Source organism: Hemiscyllium ocellatum, chromosome 47, assembly GCF_020745735.1.
Source record: "Hemiscyllium ocellatum isolate sHemOce1 chromosome 47, sHemOce1.pat.X.cur, whole genome shotgun sequence".
NCBI classification, from domain to species: Eukaryota; Metazoa; Chordata; class Chondrichthyes; order Orectolobiformes; family Hemiscylliidae; genus Hemiscyllium; species Hemiscyllium ocellatum.
The window spans coordinates 21,044,868-21,065,114 of NC_083447.1; the positions used below are offsets into that span (position 1 = coordinate 21,044,868).

The following is a 20,247-nucleotide window of genomic DNA, read 5'->3' on the forward strand; positions in this document are numbered from 1 at the left end:
AGGGAAGGGACAATAGGCTGAGGAACGGTGGGCGGCACGGTGGCACAGTGGTTAGCACTGCTGCCTCACAGCGCCTGAAGACCCGGGTTCAATTCCCGACTCAGGCGACTGACTGTGTGGAGTTTGCACGTTCTCCCCGTGTCTGCGTGGGTTTCCTCCGGGTGCTCCGGTTTCCTCCCACAGTCCAAAGATGTGCGGGTGAGGTGAATTGGCCATGCTAAATTGCCCGTAGTGTTAGGTAAGGGGTAATGTAGGGGTATGGGTGGGTTTCGCTTCGGCAGGTCGGTGTGGACTTGTTGGGCCGAAGGGCCTGTTTCCACACTGTAAGTCTAATCTAAGTCTAATCTAAAAAAAAACCTTGGATGACAAGGGATGTGGAACATCTAATCAAGAGGAAGAAGGAAGCTTACTTAAGGTGGAAGACACAAGGATCAGACAGGGCTTTACACGGTTACAAGGTAGCTAGGAAGGAACTGAAAAATGGACTTAGAGAGCTGGAAGGGGGCATGAAAAAGCTTTAGTAGGTAGGATTAAGGAAAATGCCAAGGCGTTCTACACTTCTGAAGAACAAGAAGATGGACAGAGTGAGGGTAGGGCTGATCAGGGATAGTGGAGGGAACTTGTGCCTGGAGTCAGAAGTGGTATAGGAGGCCCTTAATAAATACTTTAAGGGGGATCTCGACGTTTCTGCTCAAACAGTTTGATGTAAAGAAGAACGGTGTGTTGAAAATTTTGAAAAACAGAAGGATATACAAGTCCCTGGGCCAGATGGGATATGCTCTAGATTATTACACGAAGCGAGGAAAGAAATTGCTACACTTTTAGCTATGATCTTTGCATCCTCACTGTCCACTGGCATAGTGCCAGATGATTGAAGGGTGGCAAATATTATTCCTTGTTCAAGAAAGGGAATAGGGATAATCCTGGGAGTTACAGACCAGTCAGCTTTATGTCATTGGTGGGCAAATTATGGTAGAGGATGCTGAGGCAGAGGTTTTATGATTATTTGGAAAACCATAGCTTGATTAGAGATAGTCAACATGGCTTTGTGAAGGACAGATTATGCCTCACAAGCCTTACCGAATTCTTTGAGGATGTGACAAAACACATTGATGATGTGGTGTACATGGATTTTAGCAATGCTTTTGATAAGGTTCCCCATGGTAAGCTCATTCAGAAAGTAAGGAGGCATGGGATACAGGGAAATTCAGCTGTCTGGATACAGAATTAGCTAGCCCATAGAAGACAGAAGGTGGTAGTAAATGGAAAGTATTCAACCTGGAGCTCAGTGACCAGTGGTGTTCTGCTGGGATCTGTTCTGGGACCTCTGCTCTTTGTGATTTTTATAAATGACTTGGATGAGGAAGTGGAAGGGGTTAAGTAAGCTTGCCGATCACACAAAGGTTAGTGGAGTTGTGGCTAGTGTGGAGGACTTTTGTATGTTGCAACAGGACGGTGACAGGATGCAGAACTGTGCAGATAAGCGACAGATGGAGTTCAACCTAGAAAAGTGTGAGGTGGTTCACTTTGGAAGGTCAAATTTGAATGCAGAATACAGGGTTAAAAGCAGGATTTCTGGCAGTGTGGAGGAACAGAGGGATCGTGGAGTCCATGTTCACAGATCCCTCAAAGTTGCCACCCCAGTTGATAAGGTTGTCAAGAAGATATGTGTGTGTTGGCTTTCATTAGCAGGGGGCTTGAATTCAACAGCAACATGGTTATGCTGCAGCTCTACAGAGCCATGGTAAGGGCACACTTGAAATACTGTGTCCAGTTCTAGTTGCCTCATTATAGGAAACCTTTAGAGAGGATGCAGAGGAGATTCATCAGGATGCTGCCTGGACTGGAGGGCATGTCTCATGAAGAAAGGTTGAGGGAACTAGGGCTTTTCTCATTGGAGCAAAGAAGAGGTGGTTGAGGCAAAAATAGAGTGAATAGTCAGAGACTTTTTCCCAGGGCATAATTTTAAGGTGTTTGGAGGAAGGTTTAGGGGAAATGTCAAGTGGTGGATGCGTGGAATGCACTGCCAGCAGAGTCAGATACATTAAGGACATTTAAACAACTCTTGGATAGGCACATGGATGATAGTAAAAAGAAAGATATGTAGGTTAGTTTGATCTTTTAGCCCCTTAACACAGTATGATCAGAGTCTTTCCCACCTGAAATTCTTTGCACAACTTCAAATGGCTGCAACAAAAATGTCTACGATTTGATGCTGCCTGACCTGCTGTGCTTTGACCAGCAACACATTTGCAGCTTCTATTACACTGCAACTTGCATGTTTTGTATTTGTTATGCACCTTGTGCAGTGTACGAGTGTGTAGTTTGTGCTGTGCATGTAGCACCCTCGGTCCCGGAGGAACGCTGTCTTGTTTTGTACTGTATCGATTGTATATAGTAGAAGTGACAAATAAAAAGCTGCTACTACTACTACAAGGTCAGCACAACATCGAGGGTCAAAGGGCCTGTACTGTGTTGTATGTTCTACGTGCTATGTTCTAAACAATGACAGCAGAGCAGTAGACATCAATCTCCTTGGTTAGTTCCTCAAAAATCTCAATCATGTTTGAGAGAAATGTTTTTCCTCATGCAAAACCATACTGACTATCCCTAATCATTCCTTGCTCTCCAAATACATGTAAATCTCATCATTTAGAATCACTTCCAACAAGTTACCCACCACCAATGTCAGACTCATAGGTCTATAGTTCCCAGGTTTACAGACTTTCTTAAATATAGGCACAACATTAGCGAACTGCCAGTCCTCTGGGACCTCACAATTATAGGTGATATAAATATTTCTGCTAGGGACCCCGTAATTTCCTCCTTAACTTCACACAATGTCTGGGGATACATCTGATCAAGTCCCAGAGATTTATCCATCTTTATGTTTTTGAAGATTTTCCTGCACTTCCTGTTCTGTAACATGAACAGTTTTCAAAACATCAATATTTATTTCCGTTGAGTTCTCTAGCCTCCGTTTCTTTCTTCACAGTAAAAGCTGGCGCAAAATATTCATTTAATATCTCTCCCATCTCCTGAGGTTCAACACAAAGACAACATCTTTGATCTTTAAAGGGTCCTACTCTTTCTTTAGTTGCTCTTAATGGACTTGTAAAATCTCTTTGGATTAACCTTATCTGCCACGGCTATCTCTTATCCCCTCTTTGCCTTCCTGAATTCCATCTTAAGAATGTCCCTACACTCTTTGTACTCTTAAAAGAGATTCATTTAATCCCAGTTGACTATATCTAATATATGATTTCTTTTATTCTTGACTAGAACCTCAGTATCTTTATTCATCCAGTGTTCCCTCAAATTACCAGCCTTACCTTTCACTTTAACAGGAACATAATGATTCTGAATTTTTGTTCTCACACTTTTGAAAGCCTCCTGCTGGTCAGTCCATCCCTTTACCCATGAACAGTCTACTCCAATCATCTTTTGAAAAGTCATTGTCTCATACCATTAAAATTTGCCTTACTCAATCAAGAACGTTAATTTTTATGGAAGAATTATTCTTTTCCATAAGTTTTTTAAAAATTAATAGAATTATGATCGCTTGTCCCAAAATGTTCACCCACTCATACTTCAGTCACTTACCCTGCCTTATTTCCTCAGAGGTCAGGTTTTGTTCCTTCTTTAGAATGAACATTTATATAGTGATCAAGTAAACTTTCTTAAATATGTTTAACAAATTTCCCACCAGTCCCACTTAATGTTTGAAAAATTAACAATCCCTGCTATTAGGTCATGGCAACACTTCATAGAATCATGGCATCCCTACAGTGTGGAAACAGGCCATTCGGCATACAGAGTGCACACCAACTCTCCAAACAGCATCCCACCCAGATCCGTCCCCCTATCCTATCCCTGTACCCTTGTATTTCCATGGCTAATCCACTCATCCCTAGATACTATGGGCAACTTAGCATGGTCAATCCACTTAACCTGCACATCTTTGAACTGTGGGAAGAAACAGGAGTATGCAGAGGAAACCCACAAAGGCAGAGAGAGAGAATGTCTATGTGGAATTTGCACAGTCACCAGAGGCTGGAGTCGAACCTGTGTCCCTGGCGCTATGAGGAAATAGTGCTAAAAACTGAGCCATTGTGATGCCTATTTAAGAGACAGAGACTGGGATTTCTTTATTCCATAAATGATTGCTGGTAATTCTTCAAAGTTAATGCCCAATATGTTCTCAGAATTAGTTTATTGTTTGCCAGTCAAAGATGACTCTACTAGCACTTTATGGAGTGCATTCAAACAATTAGAATGAAAAACTGTACTTGTGATAGGAGACAGCAGAATAATTGAGATTGAAAGCCCTCAATTAAAAGCAAACCAGTGCAGATGCTGGAGTTCTGGAATAAAGACAAAGTGCTGGAGAAACTCAGCAACTGTGGCGATAGAAACTGAGTTAACGTCGAGTCCAAATATGACTCTCAGAATTGTAATCGAAGACAACTTTAGAACCGAAGATCAGCTTTTAGACTTGAATCATGAACATTGTTTTTCTCTCTCCACAGATACTGCCAGACCTGCTCAGTTCCCCGACTACTTACTCTTTTTAGTTCTGACTTGGGATAGGCGGTAACATCACTGATAAGTAATCGTGAACACAAGGCTAATGTCATGGAAAATGGGCTTGATATCCACTGTGGCAGATGGTAAAATCTGAATTTAATATGCTCATGGAGATTGTGTAACCCCTTGAATGTTGTTAAAAAACAAACATCTGATTCACTAATGTCCTTCACAGAGGGAAATGTGCCATCTATTACTAGTCTGGCCTGCACATTACTCCAGACCAACAATAATGTGGTTGACTCTTATGGCCCCCTAAAATGATCAAGCAAGCTACTCAGTCCAAGAGCAATAAGAGTGGAGCCCAAACGCTGCCCATACCTCGTGTAATAAAAAGCGGGAAAAGTTGCATTGTCAGCCCAGCATCAGTTTTCTCATGACAGGAGACAAATACAGAGAGTGAGGAGCAGGATCAAGTTTTGCTGTGGTCTGTTGAGGAACCATGAACATAAAATTACGTATCATTCAGACACTGTCATATTGTTAAAACAACCAAAGCTGGACAAAGTTGTAGTGCAGCTACTGGTGAACCTTTACAACAGTTATAATGCCTAATCAACAGGTTCCACAAAAAGATCCATGTTCCCAAGGGAAAAAAAAAGTGTCAACCAAATGGACAGCATGCACCAACTTTACCATCTAGGTCTGGAGGAGAATGAAGAGGAACAAGGATGGAAAAGATTTATAGCAGGTTTTTCACTATAACAGAACAAGGCTACAACAGGAGCCTCAGTTTCCTTATTAAGATAAAGCAAATTTACAAAATGAGTGTTTGTGCAACTTGTGATCAAATGCAGTAACGTGTAGAGTGCATTATAATCCTGGATAACAGCCAGATTTACAGCAGGTGCCTGCTCTTAAACTCAACAACTTTGAGGTGAATTTTCTGCAGGTGAGGTGCATACATTGTGGAGCACTTAGATCTAAGAGGCAGTCACACTTTTCCGATTTAGACATGGTAGAATCTGATTCATGGTCAGAATATAACTACAATACAGAAATGTGAAAATGGATCCCTGGTAGGGAGCAGGGGGCTGGATCTGCCTGGAGAAAGTGAGGACTGCAGATGCTGGAGATTAGAGTTGAGTGTAGGGTGCTGGAAAAGCACAGCAGGTCAGGCAGCATCCGAGATGCAGTAGAATTGATGCTTCGCTTTCGCCTGAAACATTGATTCTCCTGCTCCTCGGATGCTGCCTGACCTGCTATGCTATTCCAGCACCGCATCCTGGATCGGCCATATGATCACTCAATAGTTAAGTATATTCAAGGCAAATCTTGAAAAGATTTTTGGATACTAAGAACTATGGGAATAGTGCAGGAAGATGGAAATGGAGTAAGTGGTCAGCAATAATAGTATTACATCAAGCTTGAAGGGGCAAATGGACAACACCTATTCCTATCCCGGTCCTTTAGAAACCAACTGCAATGTCTTATTGTTGCTGCTTCTAGTTACTCCTTAGTGTGCTAGTAACCCATTCTAGTTATCAGTTAGGATCTGTAAATTAAGTAGTTTCTGAGGTCTGTCCAAGCTTGTCCTTGACTATCACTCTTTCACCACCTTCCTGTCCGGTGAATCAATAACCGTCTCAGGTATTTTTCTAAAAATTCAAATTAAGTATGTGACATATTGTTTAAAATTTGCCTAAATATCTGCAAGAAAGTAAGAAAAGAAGAAGAAAGAGTAGGTGATATGGTTGTTGAACTGCTCTGCTACTCAATATGTTCGTGGCTGATCTTGGGCTCAAACCCCAATTTCCTTATCCCTCTATTCCCCGACAGGTGACAAATTTGTCTTCGCTTTAAATATATTCAATAACCTCTAAGACAGAGAATTCTAAATATTCACAACTCATCGAGTGGAGAATTTTCTTGTTTCTATCCTAAACAACCGATCTCTTATCCTGAGACCATGCTCCTGAGTTTCCCAAATAAGGAAACAACTTTTGTGCATTGTCAAGCTCTTTCAGAATCATTCATGTTTTAACGAGCTCAGCTCTCATTCTTCTCACCACACAGAATACAGGCTCTCAACATTCCCCCTTCATGGGATGATCCAATAATCCCACTAACCAATCCAGCAAATCTCTGCTGCACTACCTCGAATCAATATATACCCTTCCCTAAATAGAGACCAAAGCTGCACACCACAATTCCAAACGTGAACTCAAAGTCATTCCAATAAGGAATTTGGGTCGATTTAAAACAGCAAATAGGGATTGGATCAGGAGGTTCAGAGGATGACACTAATCCAAACATGAATAACTGAATGACCAGACAGGACAACGAAAGGAAAATTCATCATAGAATGCACTAATGCTAGATTTAACCCACCACAAAGCTAAACAAATAAAATAATTTCAAATTTGTCTGTCTTTTCTCAAAATAGCTGCTGCAAAGGGGAGGCATTGGCCTAATGGCATTATTGCTCGAGCATTCATCAATGTTAATTCATTAATGTTTTGGGGATCTGGGTTTGAATCCCATCATGACAGATGGTGGGATTTGAATTCAATTAAAAAATAAATCGATCTGGAATTAAGAGTCCATGGTTATTTTTTGTTGTAAGATACCCACTGAGTTCACTAATGCCCTTTAGGAAAGGAAATTGCATCCTTACCTGTCTGGTCTAGATCAGACTCCTGACCTACTACAATGTTGTTGACTCTTAACTGCCCTCTGGGCAATTAGGACAAGCAACAAATGCTGGCCTAGTCAATGATGCTCACATCCCATGAATGAATAAAAAAGTGTGAAGGAGATACATAATTTATGACTGATTAATACAATAGAATGTTGTTCTGTAAAGTCTGTTACAATATTAAAATTGTAAGACCCAATTTAGCTAGTTTCTGGATTTTCTCCTCCTTATGCATGGGATAGTCACTAAAAGAAGAATGTACATTTTCAGAACTATTAATTATTTTTAACGTACCTGCACACCTAACTCGGCTTCAGTCACAGCTTCTGTATTTAAATTGAATGAACGGTTCCAGAACTTGGAGTTTCTAAAGGACTCTTCTCTCCATGCAGTAAAGCTATTGTGTTCCTCATCATTCAGAGGTTCCTCTTTTATGGTAACAGTGCAGATTTCAGGGCCATCAGAATCCATGCGCTCATCACCATTTATTTCAGCCAAATCTCGCTCAACTTTAATATGGGCTTCACTTCGCTTGCTTGCATTAAGCTGAGTTTTAAATTTTTCCATGCTGTCTGTCCTTTTGCAATCTTTTGCAAATGTATTATCCTCTGTCACCCATTTTGTTTCATAAGCTCCAGTGACCGTAATGGTCTCACTTTTCATAGGGAATGTGTTAACAGTTTTCGCTCTTTGATTGCATTCCCCTTGTTCAGAGGATTTCACTGGATTCATTTCTAAGTCAAATATGTCATTGTTTAAACTAACAAGATTTGCTTTTGTTTGGCAATCGGCCAAAGGAATGATATTGTCGTGCTGCTCAGCCTGTGTAGTGGTCTCTGAAAACATACTTAATGACTGGGATGGAGAAAGCTGATCTACCAATGTCCAAGTTGCAGGGACACACTGAAGTTGCAGCTTTGTTGCAGTTACGTCACATAGCGATGTGGAATTGTGCAATCTTCCAACACTTGCTTCTGATAAACTGGTTTTGGTACACAGTTCTGAATTTGTAGCAGCTGTGTTACAAAGAAAAGTGTTAGCATCACCTTCTAAAGTCGTAATTGTAGATGTGACGATTTTGACCACTGAATTTGTTCCTGTAATGGAAATATTACGGCATTATTCTTCAAAATCATACAGTATATTGATAAGGGTATTCCTATTCCCAGTGATTTACAAAAAACTTGCATTTCTGTAACACCTTTCATGGCCAATGTTCCCTCTAAGCTATATTGCTGCTACACGAATCTGTGCATGGCGAGTGGCATTCCACCACCATTTTGCAGCATTGATGTCTGGTTCCAAAAGTCGGTGCTGTGCACAGACCTTTGAAATAGCTGAAAATAAAATTAGTGGGAACACTGTTTGCGATCACTGGATGTCATATAGCACTTGGTAAGAATGATACACGATGGCTGTTAAGTTTCAGGTAAACCTCAACATGTGATTAAACCAGCACCTGAATCCTACGTGAGTTTTCGAGGAACCATTTGTGCAGGTAGAGCCATTACCTAATACAAAACCCAGAAATGAATATATCCTGAATGTTATGGATACAACTATTCAAATTCCAGATGCTATTCTCTTAAAAAAAACAATCAAAGCTAAAGTGGTAGCAAAAACACTCAGTTTTATGTTTGCCATGGTCTGTGAATATAAATACAGACTGATCAAGTACCAAAGTTTGTCAAAAAACTTTCAGAATATCATAAGTTTGTGAATTAAAACAATTAAAGTTAACTGTGGACCATCTGCAGACCCACGGTGCTTTCGAGAGATACCACCAAACTCTCAAACCATGATCAAAATTTATTGTTATCAGCGTCCAAAGGATTAAGGCAAAGCTTTAGATTTTCTAATTTGCAGCCAGAGTCCAAACACAGGCAGGTTAGGTGGATTGGGAGAAAGTGAGGAATGCAAATGTCTGAGATGAGAGTCAAAAAGTGTGGCGCTGGAAAGCCACAGCAGATCAGGCAGCATCCAAGGTGCAGGAGAGTCAACGTTTCGAGGATAAGCTCTTCATCAGGAATGTGGGTTGGACCCAAGGGAACGGAGAGATAAATGAGAGGGAGCTGGGGCAAGGCAGCCGGGAATGCGATAGGTAGCTGGAGGTGGGGGGTGAAGCTGATAGGTCAGAGCGGAGGGCGGACAGAACAGGTTGATGGACAGGCAGAATAGTTCAAGAGGGTGGTGCCGAGTTGGAGGGTTGGATGTAGGAAACTGGTGAAATCAACATTAATCCCGTGTGGTTGGAGCGTCCGAAGGCAGATGATGAGGTGTTCTTCCTCCAAGCATTGGGTGGCTAGAATTTGGCGGTGGAGGTGACCCAGGACTTGCATGTCCTTGGCAGAGTAGGAGGGAGAGTTGAAGTGCCCTTCCACAGAGGGTGGGGTTGATTGGTGCATGTGTTCCGGAAATATTCTCTGAAACGTTCCACAAGTTGCGGTCCTGTCTCCCTAATGTAGAAAAGACCACATCGAAGGCAAAGGACATAGTTGATGAGGTGTTTGGAGCTGCAGAAAAATTTCTGCCAGATTTGCAAGGATCCTTTGGGCCATGGATGGAGGGGAGTGTGGCCGGGGGGTGGGGGTGGGGTGGGGTGGGGGGGGGGGGGGGGGGGGGGGGGGGGTGGGGGGCACAGTTTTTACACCTGTTATGGTGGCAAGGGAAAGTGCTGAGAGTGGAGGGTGGGTTGGTGTGCAGCGTGGACCTAACGAGGGAGTATGGAGGGAATGGTCTCTGTGGATTAGCCATGCTAAATTTCCCATAGTGACCAAAAATGTGCAGCAAGATGGATTAGCCACGGGAAATGCTGGGTTACAGGGTTGGGGGTAGGGTCTGGATGCGATGCTCTGAGGGTCGGTGTAGACACAATGGGCCAAATGGTCTGCTTCCACGCTGTAGAGATTTGATGATTTTCCAAACCTACTGGCTTCAGATAATTCGAATTACTTTATAGCCATTAAACAAGAGGGCCATTAAAATTAATTACAGATAAATTATTAAAGTCAAAAAAAATGAATCTTAGAGTGTGTGAGTACATGTGCCAAAAAATATTGAAAGTGTATGAATGTAAGACCACCAAAAATTTTAAAACAGGAAATGAAGTTTGGTACTGTTGCCTTTACAAGGTGAGCCTTGAAAGGCAACACTCAGTAGTCATTATGAAGTATCTAAAAGTGCTCGCATATTTAACATTTTTAATCGATACTATTAGATAGTTCTTCTGACAATCAGGAATGTCATCTGAACATGCTAAAACAGTACTATCATTGAAAAGACCACAAGAATGTACAGGTATGTCAACTAGCAACTGCAGTAGAAGAGGATAGAAGAAAGAAGAACGAGAGCCACTGAGAAAAAGGGAAATATCCAAAAAAAAACTTCCGCTATGAGTAACAAATTTGGAGAAATTAGATCATTTAGCTGGAGAAATATCAACAGAGAGATATGTAACGAGGTTCTTGGCAATGTGTGAATTTAATGGAAATTTTAGTACCATAGCTATATCCTTGATTAATTTGCTAGGAAAACAGACAAAGATGGTATAAGTCAACAGAATGCCAAAAGCTAAAAGCTAAAAGCTAAAAGCAATTTTCACGAATGAACACGTAATTAAATGCACCTAACTTTACATTTGCAGTAGAAGTCAGTGATTTGGGGATTGGAGCAGTTCCTTTACAGGAAGGCAAAACTGGAATGGAGAAGCCCATGGCTTAATTTTCAAAGAAGTTGAACCACCATCAGAGAAGATATCAAATTACAAACAAGGAAGTGCTCGAGGTGGGGGCACTTTGGAGTTTACATTCGACATGGGAACTGTGAAATTGTGGTTTCCCTTGATTACAATCTTAACCTTTGGGGACGAGCTCAGAATGGAATCTCCAAGGTTGTTCAAATGGAGATTAGATCTGCAATCGTTTGACATGAAAATGTTTCCATGTGCATATTTCCAGGAAAGAAAACGTAATTGCAGTTGCTTTATCCTGAATGTAAGTGGTTTTGAATTTAAGAATGTGACCAAAAGAACTGAAGTGATTAGGAATCGGGTAGACCATAAGAAACAGGGACGGGAGAAGGCACCTTGAACTTGCTCTGCCATTCATCAGGATCCATTTATCTCAACTTTAAATATACACAAGGACTCTGCTCCTCAGTTCTCAATGGAAAGAAGTTCAACTGACTCACAACTCTCAAAGAAATTCCGCCTCATCTCAGTCCTAAATTGACACCCCTGTATTCTGAGACTGTGCCCTCAGGTCCTTGACTCTCACATAAAGGGAAACATCATCTTTTACCCTGTCAAGCCCCTTAAAAATCCTTTATGTTTCAATGAGATCACCTCTTATTCTTCTAAACTCCAGTGAATAGGGTCTTAACCTGTTTAGCCTTTGCTCTCAAGACAATCTGTCTGTTCCAGGGATGATCCGAATGAACCTTTTCTAATCTGCCTCAAATCAAAAGATATCTCTCCTTAGATAAGAGGACCAAAACAGCTCTCAGTATTCTAGATGTGGTCTCACTAGCACCTTGTGCAGTTACATTCAGACTTCTTTACTCTTATACTACAACTGCTTTGAAATAAGAGCCAACATTCCACTGGCCTTGCTGATTACCTGCTGTACCTGTGTGCTAGCTTTCTGAGTTTCATGCACAAGTCCCTTTGTCAATGTAATAAAACTGTTCTTCCTTTCACATTTTTCCACATTATCCTCAGTTTGCCAACTTTTTAACCCAGGTACTTAACCAATCAACATCTCTCTAAACTGTATGTATCCCCTTTGCAATTTGCTTTTCATCTATTTTTGTGTCATCTGCAAATTTGCCTATAGTGGGAGGAAGAATGAATGTGTTTTGTGTTGTTTAAGTGTTGCTAACCTTGTAATGAAATCTTTTTTAAAAAAAACTGATGTTTCATGTTTTGAGGGGGCAGGCATGTTAGAACCCACTGATTTTTTACCTATTTTCCATTCTTTTATAAATGTTGGTTTGGAGCTGTGAACGGAGAACTTTGAGCTGAAAATGATCTTTGGACGTTGAACAGCAGCTTAAATTACAAACTAAAAACAAAACACAGAATAAACTAGCTGCTGGGCATTTGAGAGGCAAGCATGCAATTTAATTGCAGGTTAGTTCTTAAATCAAAAAGGATTCCAAAAGACTCTGTGGCACCAAGATCACACAGCACAGAAACGGGCCATATGACCCACCACGTCTATGCTGATCAACCAACACCGGACTACACAAACACCATAGCCTACTATGCCCTAGCATTTCAAATACTCATTCAGATGCTTCTTAAAATGTTGCAAGACTACCTTCTATCTTCCTCCACCATCCACTTAGGCAGCAGATTCCAGTTATCAGCTACTCTCTGGGTAAATTTGTTTTTCAGATCTCCTCACCTTAAACATATGCCTTCTAATTTTAGATAAGTGTGCCATAGGGAAGAGAGATTCTCATGACCTACTCTGTCCAAGCCTCTCAATTTTGTACACCATAATCAAATACCTCTCCAGCCTCTCTACTCCAAGGAAAACAAATCCAGCCTATCCAGTCTCTCCTCATAATGAAGACTTTTCAATCCAGGTAACATTCAGTTGAATCTCCTCAGCACATTCTCCAGTGTAAACCTGCCCTTCCGATTGTGTGGCGACCAGGGTTGCAAACAGCATTCCATCTGTGACCTAAACATTTTATTAGGGTGTAAAATAACTTCCTTGCTCCTACATATGCTTTGGCTAATGTTTAATGCAATACAAGAAAAGATGATGGTCAAACTGAGGAAGGGACCAGAGTTCTAACTGGCTTTTGGATGGAGTTTCTGAAAGGAGGAGCCTGGCTGTCAATCCTAGGGCATAAAAGATTTGAAAGGGATCTTGAGTAGTCTGGCTAGTTTTGTTATTTTCTTATCTCTGAATAGTGTTTTTTGTGTGAAAGTTCTGAACATGAAGGTTATTGGGTTTAAATTCCGGCAATTAGATTACGCTCTTTTTTAAATGGATGTAAATTTGCTTGCTGAGCTGGAAGGTTTATTTTCAGACATTTCATCACCACAACAGGTAACATCATCAGTGAGCCTCCAGAGAAGCACTGGTGTTAGTGACTCGCTTATTATTTGTCTTTCGGTTTCCTTGAGTTGGTGATGTCATTTTCGATGGTGATGTCATTTCTGGTGGTGATGTCATTTCCCGTTCTTTTTCTCAGAGGGTGCTAAATTCAGTAAAGTGGAGGAAAAAAACAAGTTGCCATTTGTAGATGTCGCAGTAGAGTGAACAGCCAATGGTGAACTTCAGCATCTACAGGAAATCAACACATACTGACCAAATATTGAACTACAGAAGCAATCATCTTAACACTCACAAACAAAGCTGCATGAGAATATTACTTCAGAGAGCTACCACACGCTGCAGCATCTAGGAACTACGCAGAGCAGAGGAAAATCACCTACACAGGGTATTCAAAAAGAACTGGTATGCAATGAACATAGTCTGCCGATTTCTCAGCAACAAACCCCAACAAGCAGTCAAAATACATCCAGAAACCCCAGACACCCTCCCCTACATCAAAGGCATCTCAGAAATGACTGCCAGACTACTCAGACCCCTTGGCATCATGGTAGCTCACAAACCCACCAACACACTTAAACAGCAGCTAATGACCTTGAAAGACCCTATATAGGCAACAAGCAAAACAAATGTCACCTTGCAAGAACTGTAACAAACATTGCAGAAAATTAGCCACCAGGAGACATGAACACCAACACAAAAATACATGACCCACTCTCACTAGTATCCTTACATACAGATGAGGGAAGACACCATTTCGACTGGGTCAACACATCCATCCTAGGACAAGCCAAAGAGAGAGAGACATGAGAATTCCTAGAAGCATGGCATTCCAACAGGAACTCTATCAACAAATACATAGACTTGGATCCCATTTACAACCCTCTGAGCAAAAGTACAGGAAATGACACCAACACAGGAAATGACACCAACAACCCAAGGATACCCAAACACAAACAGAAAGCAGGTCACTAACACCAGTGCTTCACTGGAGGCTCACTGATGTTACCTAGTATGGTGGCGAAAGGTCTGAAAATCAACCTTCCAACTCAGCAAGCAAACTTACATCCAGAACCTCAAGCTGAGCTACAAGTCTTCTCAAAACTCGTTATTTAATTTTGCTTTGCTAAGTTACTATACTGTTCAAGATTGGTTCTTCAAAAAGCTTGGTTATGAACTGCTAAGGTCAATTTTAAAGGGTCTTTGAAGATTTTAACCTTACTGTGTTGCTAATGCTGAGGTAGGAAGGTGGATTTGATTCGGCTATCTGTCTTCATCTCATAATAATAGTCAATAGTGCTCATTTCTCAATACCATACCTGGAATTGGTGACTGGGGAATGTTCAGCTGTTGCACTGGTGTTTGTTCTGGAGTCTTTGTGTAAACTAGCTGGAATATTTTCCCACTGGAGTGTCTGTACAACTGTCGGCCATCAGCAGCCTTGATAGGCTGAAGCATCAGATTGTCTCCTGGCTGTAGTTTCAATGTGTTTGGGACAGCAATGCATTGCCGGCGGCCATCTTGATCCAGAGAGGCAGATGAACCTGACAAAAAGACAGACCATTTAAAACGCTGCATGACAAATTGATGAATTATACCAATCTGCATAGTTTGTTGGTTTCAAGGGACAGTTTTTCCACTGATTGTATCTACCTCCGACATACAAGCCAACTTATTAAGGCATTGAGTGATTGTATTGTTGCTATCAATGTATTTTAATTCAGAACTAAAAAAAAATAAAAATTTTGGTCTGACGACAGACAAAATAAACAAGCAGGGAAGTAGACCATTTTCCTCTTGATCCTCCTCTGCCATTTAATAGGGTCATGCAGATCTACAGCACAGAAAGAGACCCATTGATCCATCAAATCTGCACCAGTCGAAAACTACCAAACTATTCTTAGCCCATTTTCCAGCACTATGTCCATCAACTTCTATGTTTTGGTATGGTGAACATATCTCTGAATTCTTCTTAAACGTTACGAGGGTTTCTGTCCAAGTTTCAGATTCTCACCATGCTCTGGATGGAAGAAACACACTTCCTGCAGACGCAATCATTAGTAACATGGAAACTCTCCCTGACTCCTACATCAGGCATGGAGGGCACATCACTCTATTAAAGGCCATCTTTCCTCCTTCATAATCTACAGACCCCAGAAAATAGTCCAGTTTTGCAGCTGTAAAAACACTGCTCCAGGCTAACTTAGTACTTATGCTTTATATTTTAAAAATTTAATTAAGATACAGATCTCAATGAAACACAATCAAGAAAGAACTCACTGTACTCACTATTATAGATTTACGGCAAGGTTACACTTAAAACTATGCACTTATCACTCCTGTGCTATGAGCTCTCCCATATAGGTTCCTCCAAGGTCAGCTGTGAATTTCACTATTAACTTTTCCTAGATGCACTTTGAAGTCCAAAGATACTTGAACTCACATAGCAAAGGCAGTAACTGTGCAGATTCACTGCTGTGTCAGGCAGCAGTGTATGTTTCTTTCGCTGACCATGTGGTCGCTGCCTTTGTCCATCCTCCTCCTCTTTAAAGTGCCATTTTGATCTTCTTCTCACCACCCCTGAAGTTCTAAAACAATGCAACAGCATATAATCTGGAATTCGAGGAAATCATCTCCAACACCTCAATTACCTCAAAAAAAAAGCAGCTCTTACAGCCATAATTTTTTTCCCCATCCTCCATCTTGGATAACCCAGAATCCTTTTCTTTAATCAACTTTCCTAGCCTACCCTAAACAATCTTTCATACCCTTGCTTAGCAAGAATCAATGAACATTCTTAAGGCAGAAGTGAAAGACTCTGCTTCCACCACCATTTTGAGGAAGAGGGGTCCAAACATTCATGATCCTCCAAGAGAGAAATGTGGATCCCTGATTTTAAACAGACTATTCATTCTAGATTCTCTCACGAGAGGAAATATCCTTTCCACATCTACCTTGTCAATACCAGACAGGACCTGATGCTTCAATCAAGTCACCTCTTACTCTTCTAAACTCCAGTGAGAACAAACTTATCCAAACTTTTCTCATAAGACAGATATTACTTTGGTTCGCCTTCTTTGAACTACTTACAGTGCACTTACATCTTTCACTGATGAAGGTGACCAATATTATACTGGCGTATTCAATTCTATTCACAATATATTTTAACATTCCATTGGCTTTCCTGATTATTTACCTAATGTACCTGAACACTAACATTTTGCACTTGGACAACCAGATCTCTCCATATCTCACAGATCTATAACCTTTCATTATTCAGAATGCATGCTTTTTGAAAAAAAAATTTTCCTGCCAACATGGACAGCTTCACATATTCTTACATTACACTCCATCTGCCAGATGTTTGCCCGTTCTTTATTTTTTAAAAAAAGAAATCACTCATGGGACCTGGGTGTTGATCGCTGGCCCAGAAATTATTACCCATCCCTTGTTGCCCTTGAGAAAGTGGTGGTGAGCTGCCTTCTTAAATTGCTGCAGTTTATGCGCTGTAGCTAGTTCCCCAGTGCCATTATGGACGGAATTCCAGGATTTTGACACAGCAATAGTGAAGTGACGCAATATATTTCTAGGTCAGAATGGGCATTCCCATACATCTGCTTCTCATTGGTTGAGGTGCAGTGGCTGTGCGTTTGGAAGGTGCTATCTCAGGATCCTTGATTATTTTCTGCAGTGCATCTTGTACATATGCAAGGTGACTAATGTGCATCAGTGGTGAAGGTGGTGAATGCTTGTGGATGTGTTTTGGATGTTGTTAAGCTAACATTTTGTTGAATCTGTCCTAATCCTGGGATGAAAAGTGTGGTGCTCAAAAAGCACAGCAGGTAGGGCAGCAACCGAGGATCAGAGGAATCAACATTTTGGGCATAAGCCTTTCATCAGGAATGTGGGGGGTGGGTGGGGCTAGGAAGGCAATAGGTAAATGCAGGTAGGAGGATGATGGGGATCTTCCTCATCTCCACAGTCCCCACCTCATCCCAGATCCAACCCTCCAAGCTGGCACCTCCCTCTTGAACTGTCCTACTTGTCCCTCTTTCTTTCCACCTATCCACTCCAGCCTCCCCTCCAACCTATCACCATCACACCCCAGCAGCATCTACCTATCGCCTTCCCAGCTAACTTCCCCCATGCCGACCCTCACATTTATCTTTCCACCTCCACATTCCTGATGAAGCGCTTATGCCCAAAAGGTCAACTGTGTTTTTCCAGCATCGCACATTTTGACTCTGCTCTCCAGCACCTGCAGTCCCCACTTTCTCCTGGTCTCTATACTTGTCCAGGAAAGTGGGGAATAGTCTATCATGTCCCTAACTTGTGCCTTGTAGATGGTTTTGGGAGTCAGGAGATGAGTTACTCACTGTAGTGCTCCTGGCCTCTGACCTGCTTTTGTAGCTACCTTGTTTATTTGGCAAGTCATGTTGATAGTGGGGGATTTCTTTAAAGAAAAAGATGAAGATGGGGTTTGTTCTTTTAAGATTAGATTAGATTACTTACAGTGTGGAAACAGGCCCTTCGGCCCAACAAGTCCACATGACTCTTACAAGAGATGGTCATTACTTAGCAATTCTGAAGCACAAATTTTACTTGTCAGCTCAATCCTGGACATTTGTCTTCTTGCAATTGAGCATTTGGCCTGCTTCAGTATGCGAGCAGTCGTGAATGGTTCTAAACATTGTGCAGTCATCTGTGAACATCCCCACTTCTGACCTTATGATATAGGGAAGGTCACTGATGAAGCAGCTGAAGGTGGTTGGGCCTAGGACACTACCCCGAGGAATTCCTGTAAGGATGTCCAGGAGCTGAGATTACTGATTACCAACAACCACAGCTATCTTCCGATTCACCAGGTATGACTCCAACCAGTGCAGAGTATCTCCCTGATTCCCACTGGTCCCATATTCAAACAAATGCAGCCTTGCTGTCAAGGGCTGTCACTTTCACCTCACCTCTAGAAATTAGCACGTTTGTCCATTTTGAATCAAGGCTGTAATGAGATCAGGAGCTGAGTGGCCCTGGCAGAATTCAACCTGGACATCATTCGGTAGGCTGTTGCTAAGTAGGTGTTGTTCAATAGCACTGTTGACAACACTTGCCATCGTTTTACTTATAATCATGTTCAGACTGATGTAATTGGCCAGGATGGATTTGTCCTTTTGATGTGCAGCACACACCTGGGCAAATAGCAACAGCTTGACTAGGAGTGTAGCAAGTTCCAGACCACAAGTTCAACTGCCAAATGTTATCAGGACCCACAGTCTTTGCAGTATCCAGTGCCTCCAAATATTTCTTGATACTGCATGGAGTGAATCGAATTGGCTGAAGACTGGCATGTGATCCTGCTGACCAACAGAAGAGGCCAGGTGGATCATCCACTTAGCACTTCTGGTTACAGATTGTCACAAATACTTCGGCCTTATCTTTTGCATGGGCTCTTCCATTTTTGAGGATGGGGACACTTGTGGAACTTCCTCCTTCAGTGAAATGTTTAACTGGCCACACACATTCATGATTGGAGTAGCAGGACTACTGAACTTCAATCTGGTCTGCTGGTTGTGGGATTGCTTAGCTCTGTCTATCACTTGCTGCTTATGCTGATTGGTGTGCAAGTAGTGTTTCTTTGTACCTTCACCGGGTAGACACCTCATTTTCAGGTATGCTGTTGAGGCTGGGTCATTAAGTATATTCAAGGCTGAGACAGACACATTTCTAATCAGTAAGAGAATCAGGATTATAGGAAAAAGGCAGGAAAAGTGACTGAAGATTATCAAATCAGCCATAGTCCCACCAAATGGCAAAGCAAAGCTAATGGACTGCATGGCCTACTTCTGAACGTTCAGCTTATGATTTTACTTTCTTAGCTATCTTTGCATCTTTAGCAAATTTGGCAACCAACACAGCACCAAGAAAACATTTGCAACTGCAGCACCACAGACCTGAAACATTAAGTCGTTCTCTCTCCAGTGATGGTACCTTACCAGCTGGTAACTTCCAACAAGGTTTTATATATTTTACACCATTCTTTATATACAACTTGTTGCTAATCAAAACAGCAATCACAATGAAATGAGTACACTGTTTTCTGGCTATCATTTCCTCCATCTGAAAACATTGATTTTAATTTAGATATACTTCGACTGAATTTAGTGTGGCTATTTAAATACGTAATTTACCAGATAGGTACTGAACTGCTGACTCACGACATGAAACAATGAAATTCTTTCTTCCTCACACGATGTACATCACCTTTTCAAATACTCCTATGCATGCCATAGGAGGGTTGCAGACACATTTGTTGACACTTCTGCTATTCAAGAGGCTTACCGTTGAACAATAAGGTGTTGTAAATGATGTGGGGAAGAGAAATACACATAGACATGTGTGCAATGCACTCACACTGATATGGTGTGCACACATACACCAGTTGGCTTGGACAAGTCATCTTGAATCTTAAACCTACCTGAAGGCAATCCAGAAGAATTAGTCTTACATAATAGGTAACGGGTTGGAGGAGCAGCCGATGTCTCAGGTTTATTTCCAGATGCAACAGAATTCATAAAGCAGTTTGGAGTTGGTGTTGCAGTAGTATTGGTCAGGATTGTACTCAAAGCCCCAATTCTCTGGAATGTAGTGACTGCAGATCTAATAGGAGAGGGGGCTTTGGACACATTTTTCACAGTAGTGTCAGTAGCTGCAATGGAAACTCCTTGTTCCCTTTTCTGTGCTGTAATCACTGGAAATGACTGAGCTTTACTTTCTGCTGCAGAAAAAAAATTGGAATTTGAAGGTAAAGACAAAATACTGTATTATCAACATTGTATTTTCTTGCTGTAATTAACTTAATTACATATACACAACTTTTAAAAATTAATTCATAGAATGCCTGTGTTGCTGAGAAGGATGTACTTGAGAAATTGGTGGCAAGGCTCCCTCGCTCAT

General features: G+C 41.4%; 1 protein-coding gene across 6 annotated transcripts in view; it reads right to left on the bottom strand.

Annotated features, from left to right (window-relative positions):
• Positions 1-20,247, bottom strand: part of LOC132836765 (uncharacterized) — a 179,964-nt gene that overhangs the window by 102,425 nt on the left and 57,292 nt on the right. For 5 of the 6 annotated variants that reach the window (XR_009647396.1, XM_060856214.1, XM_060856215.1 and 2 more), the window contains exons 11-13: positions 19,769-20,068; positions 14,613-14,837; positions 7,520-8,241 (exon numbers count right to left, since the gene is read on the bottom strand). Coding sequence is in view for 5 of the 6 variants with exons in the window: in XM_060856214.1 (XP_060712197.1) it covers positions 7,520-8,241; positions 14,613-14,837; positions 19,769-20,068 (1,247 nt within the window). In the remaining variant the exon portion in view is untranslated. The remainder of the gene's footprint in view (positions 1-7,519; positions 8,242-14,612; positions 14,838-19,768; positions 20,069-20,247) is intronic. The other variant, XM_060856216.1, reaches the window with a different exon arrangement.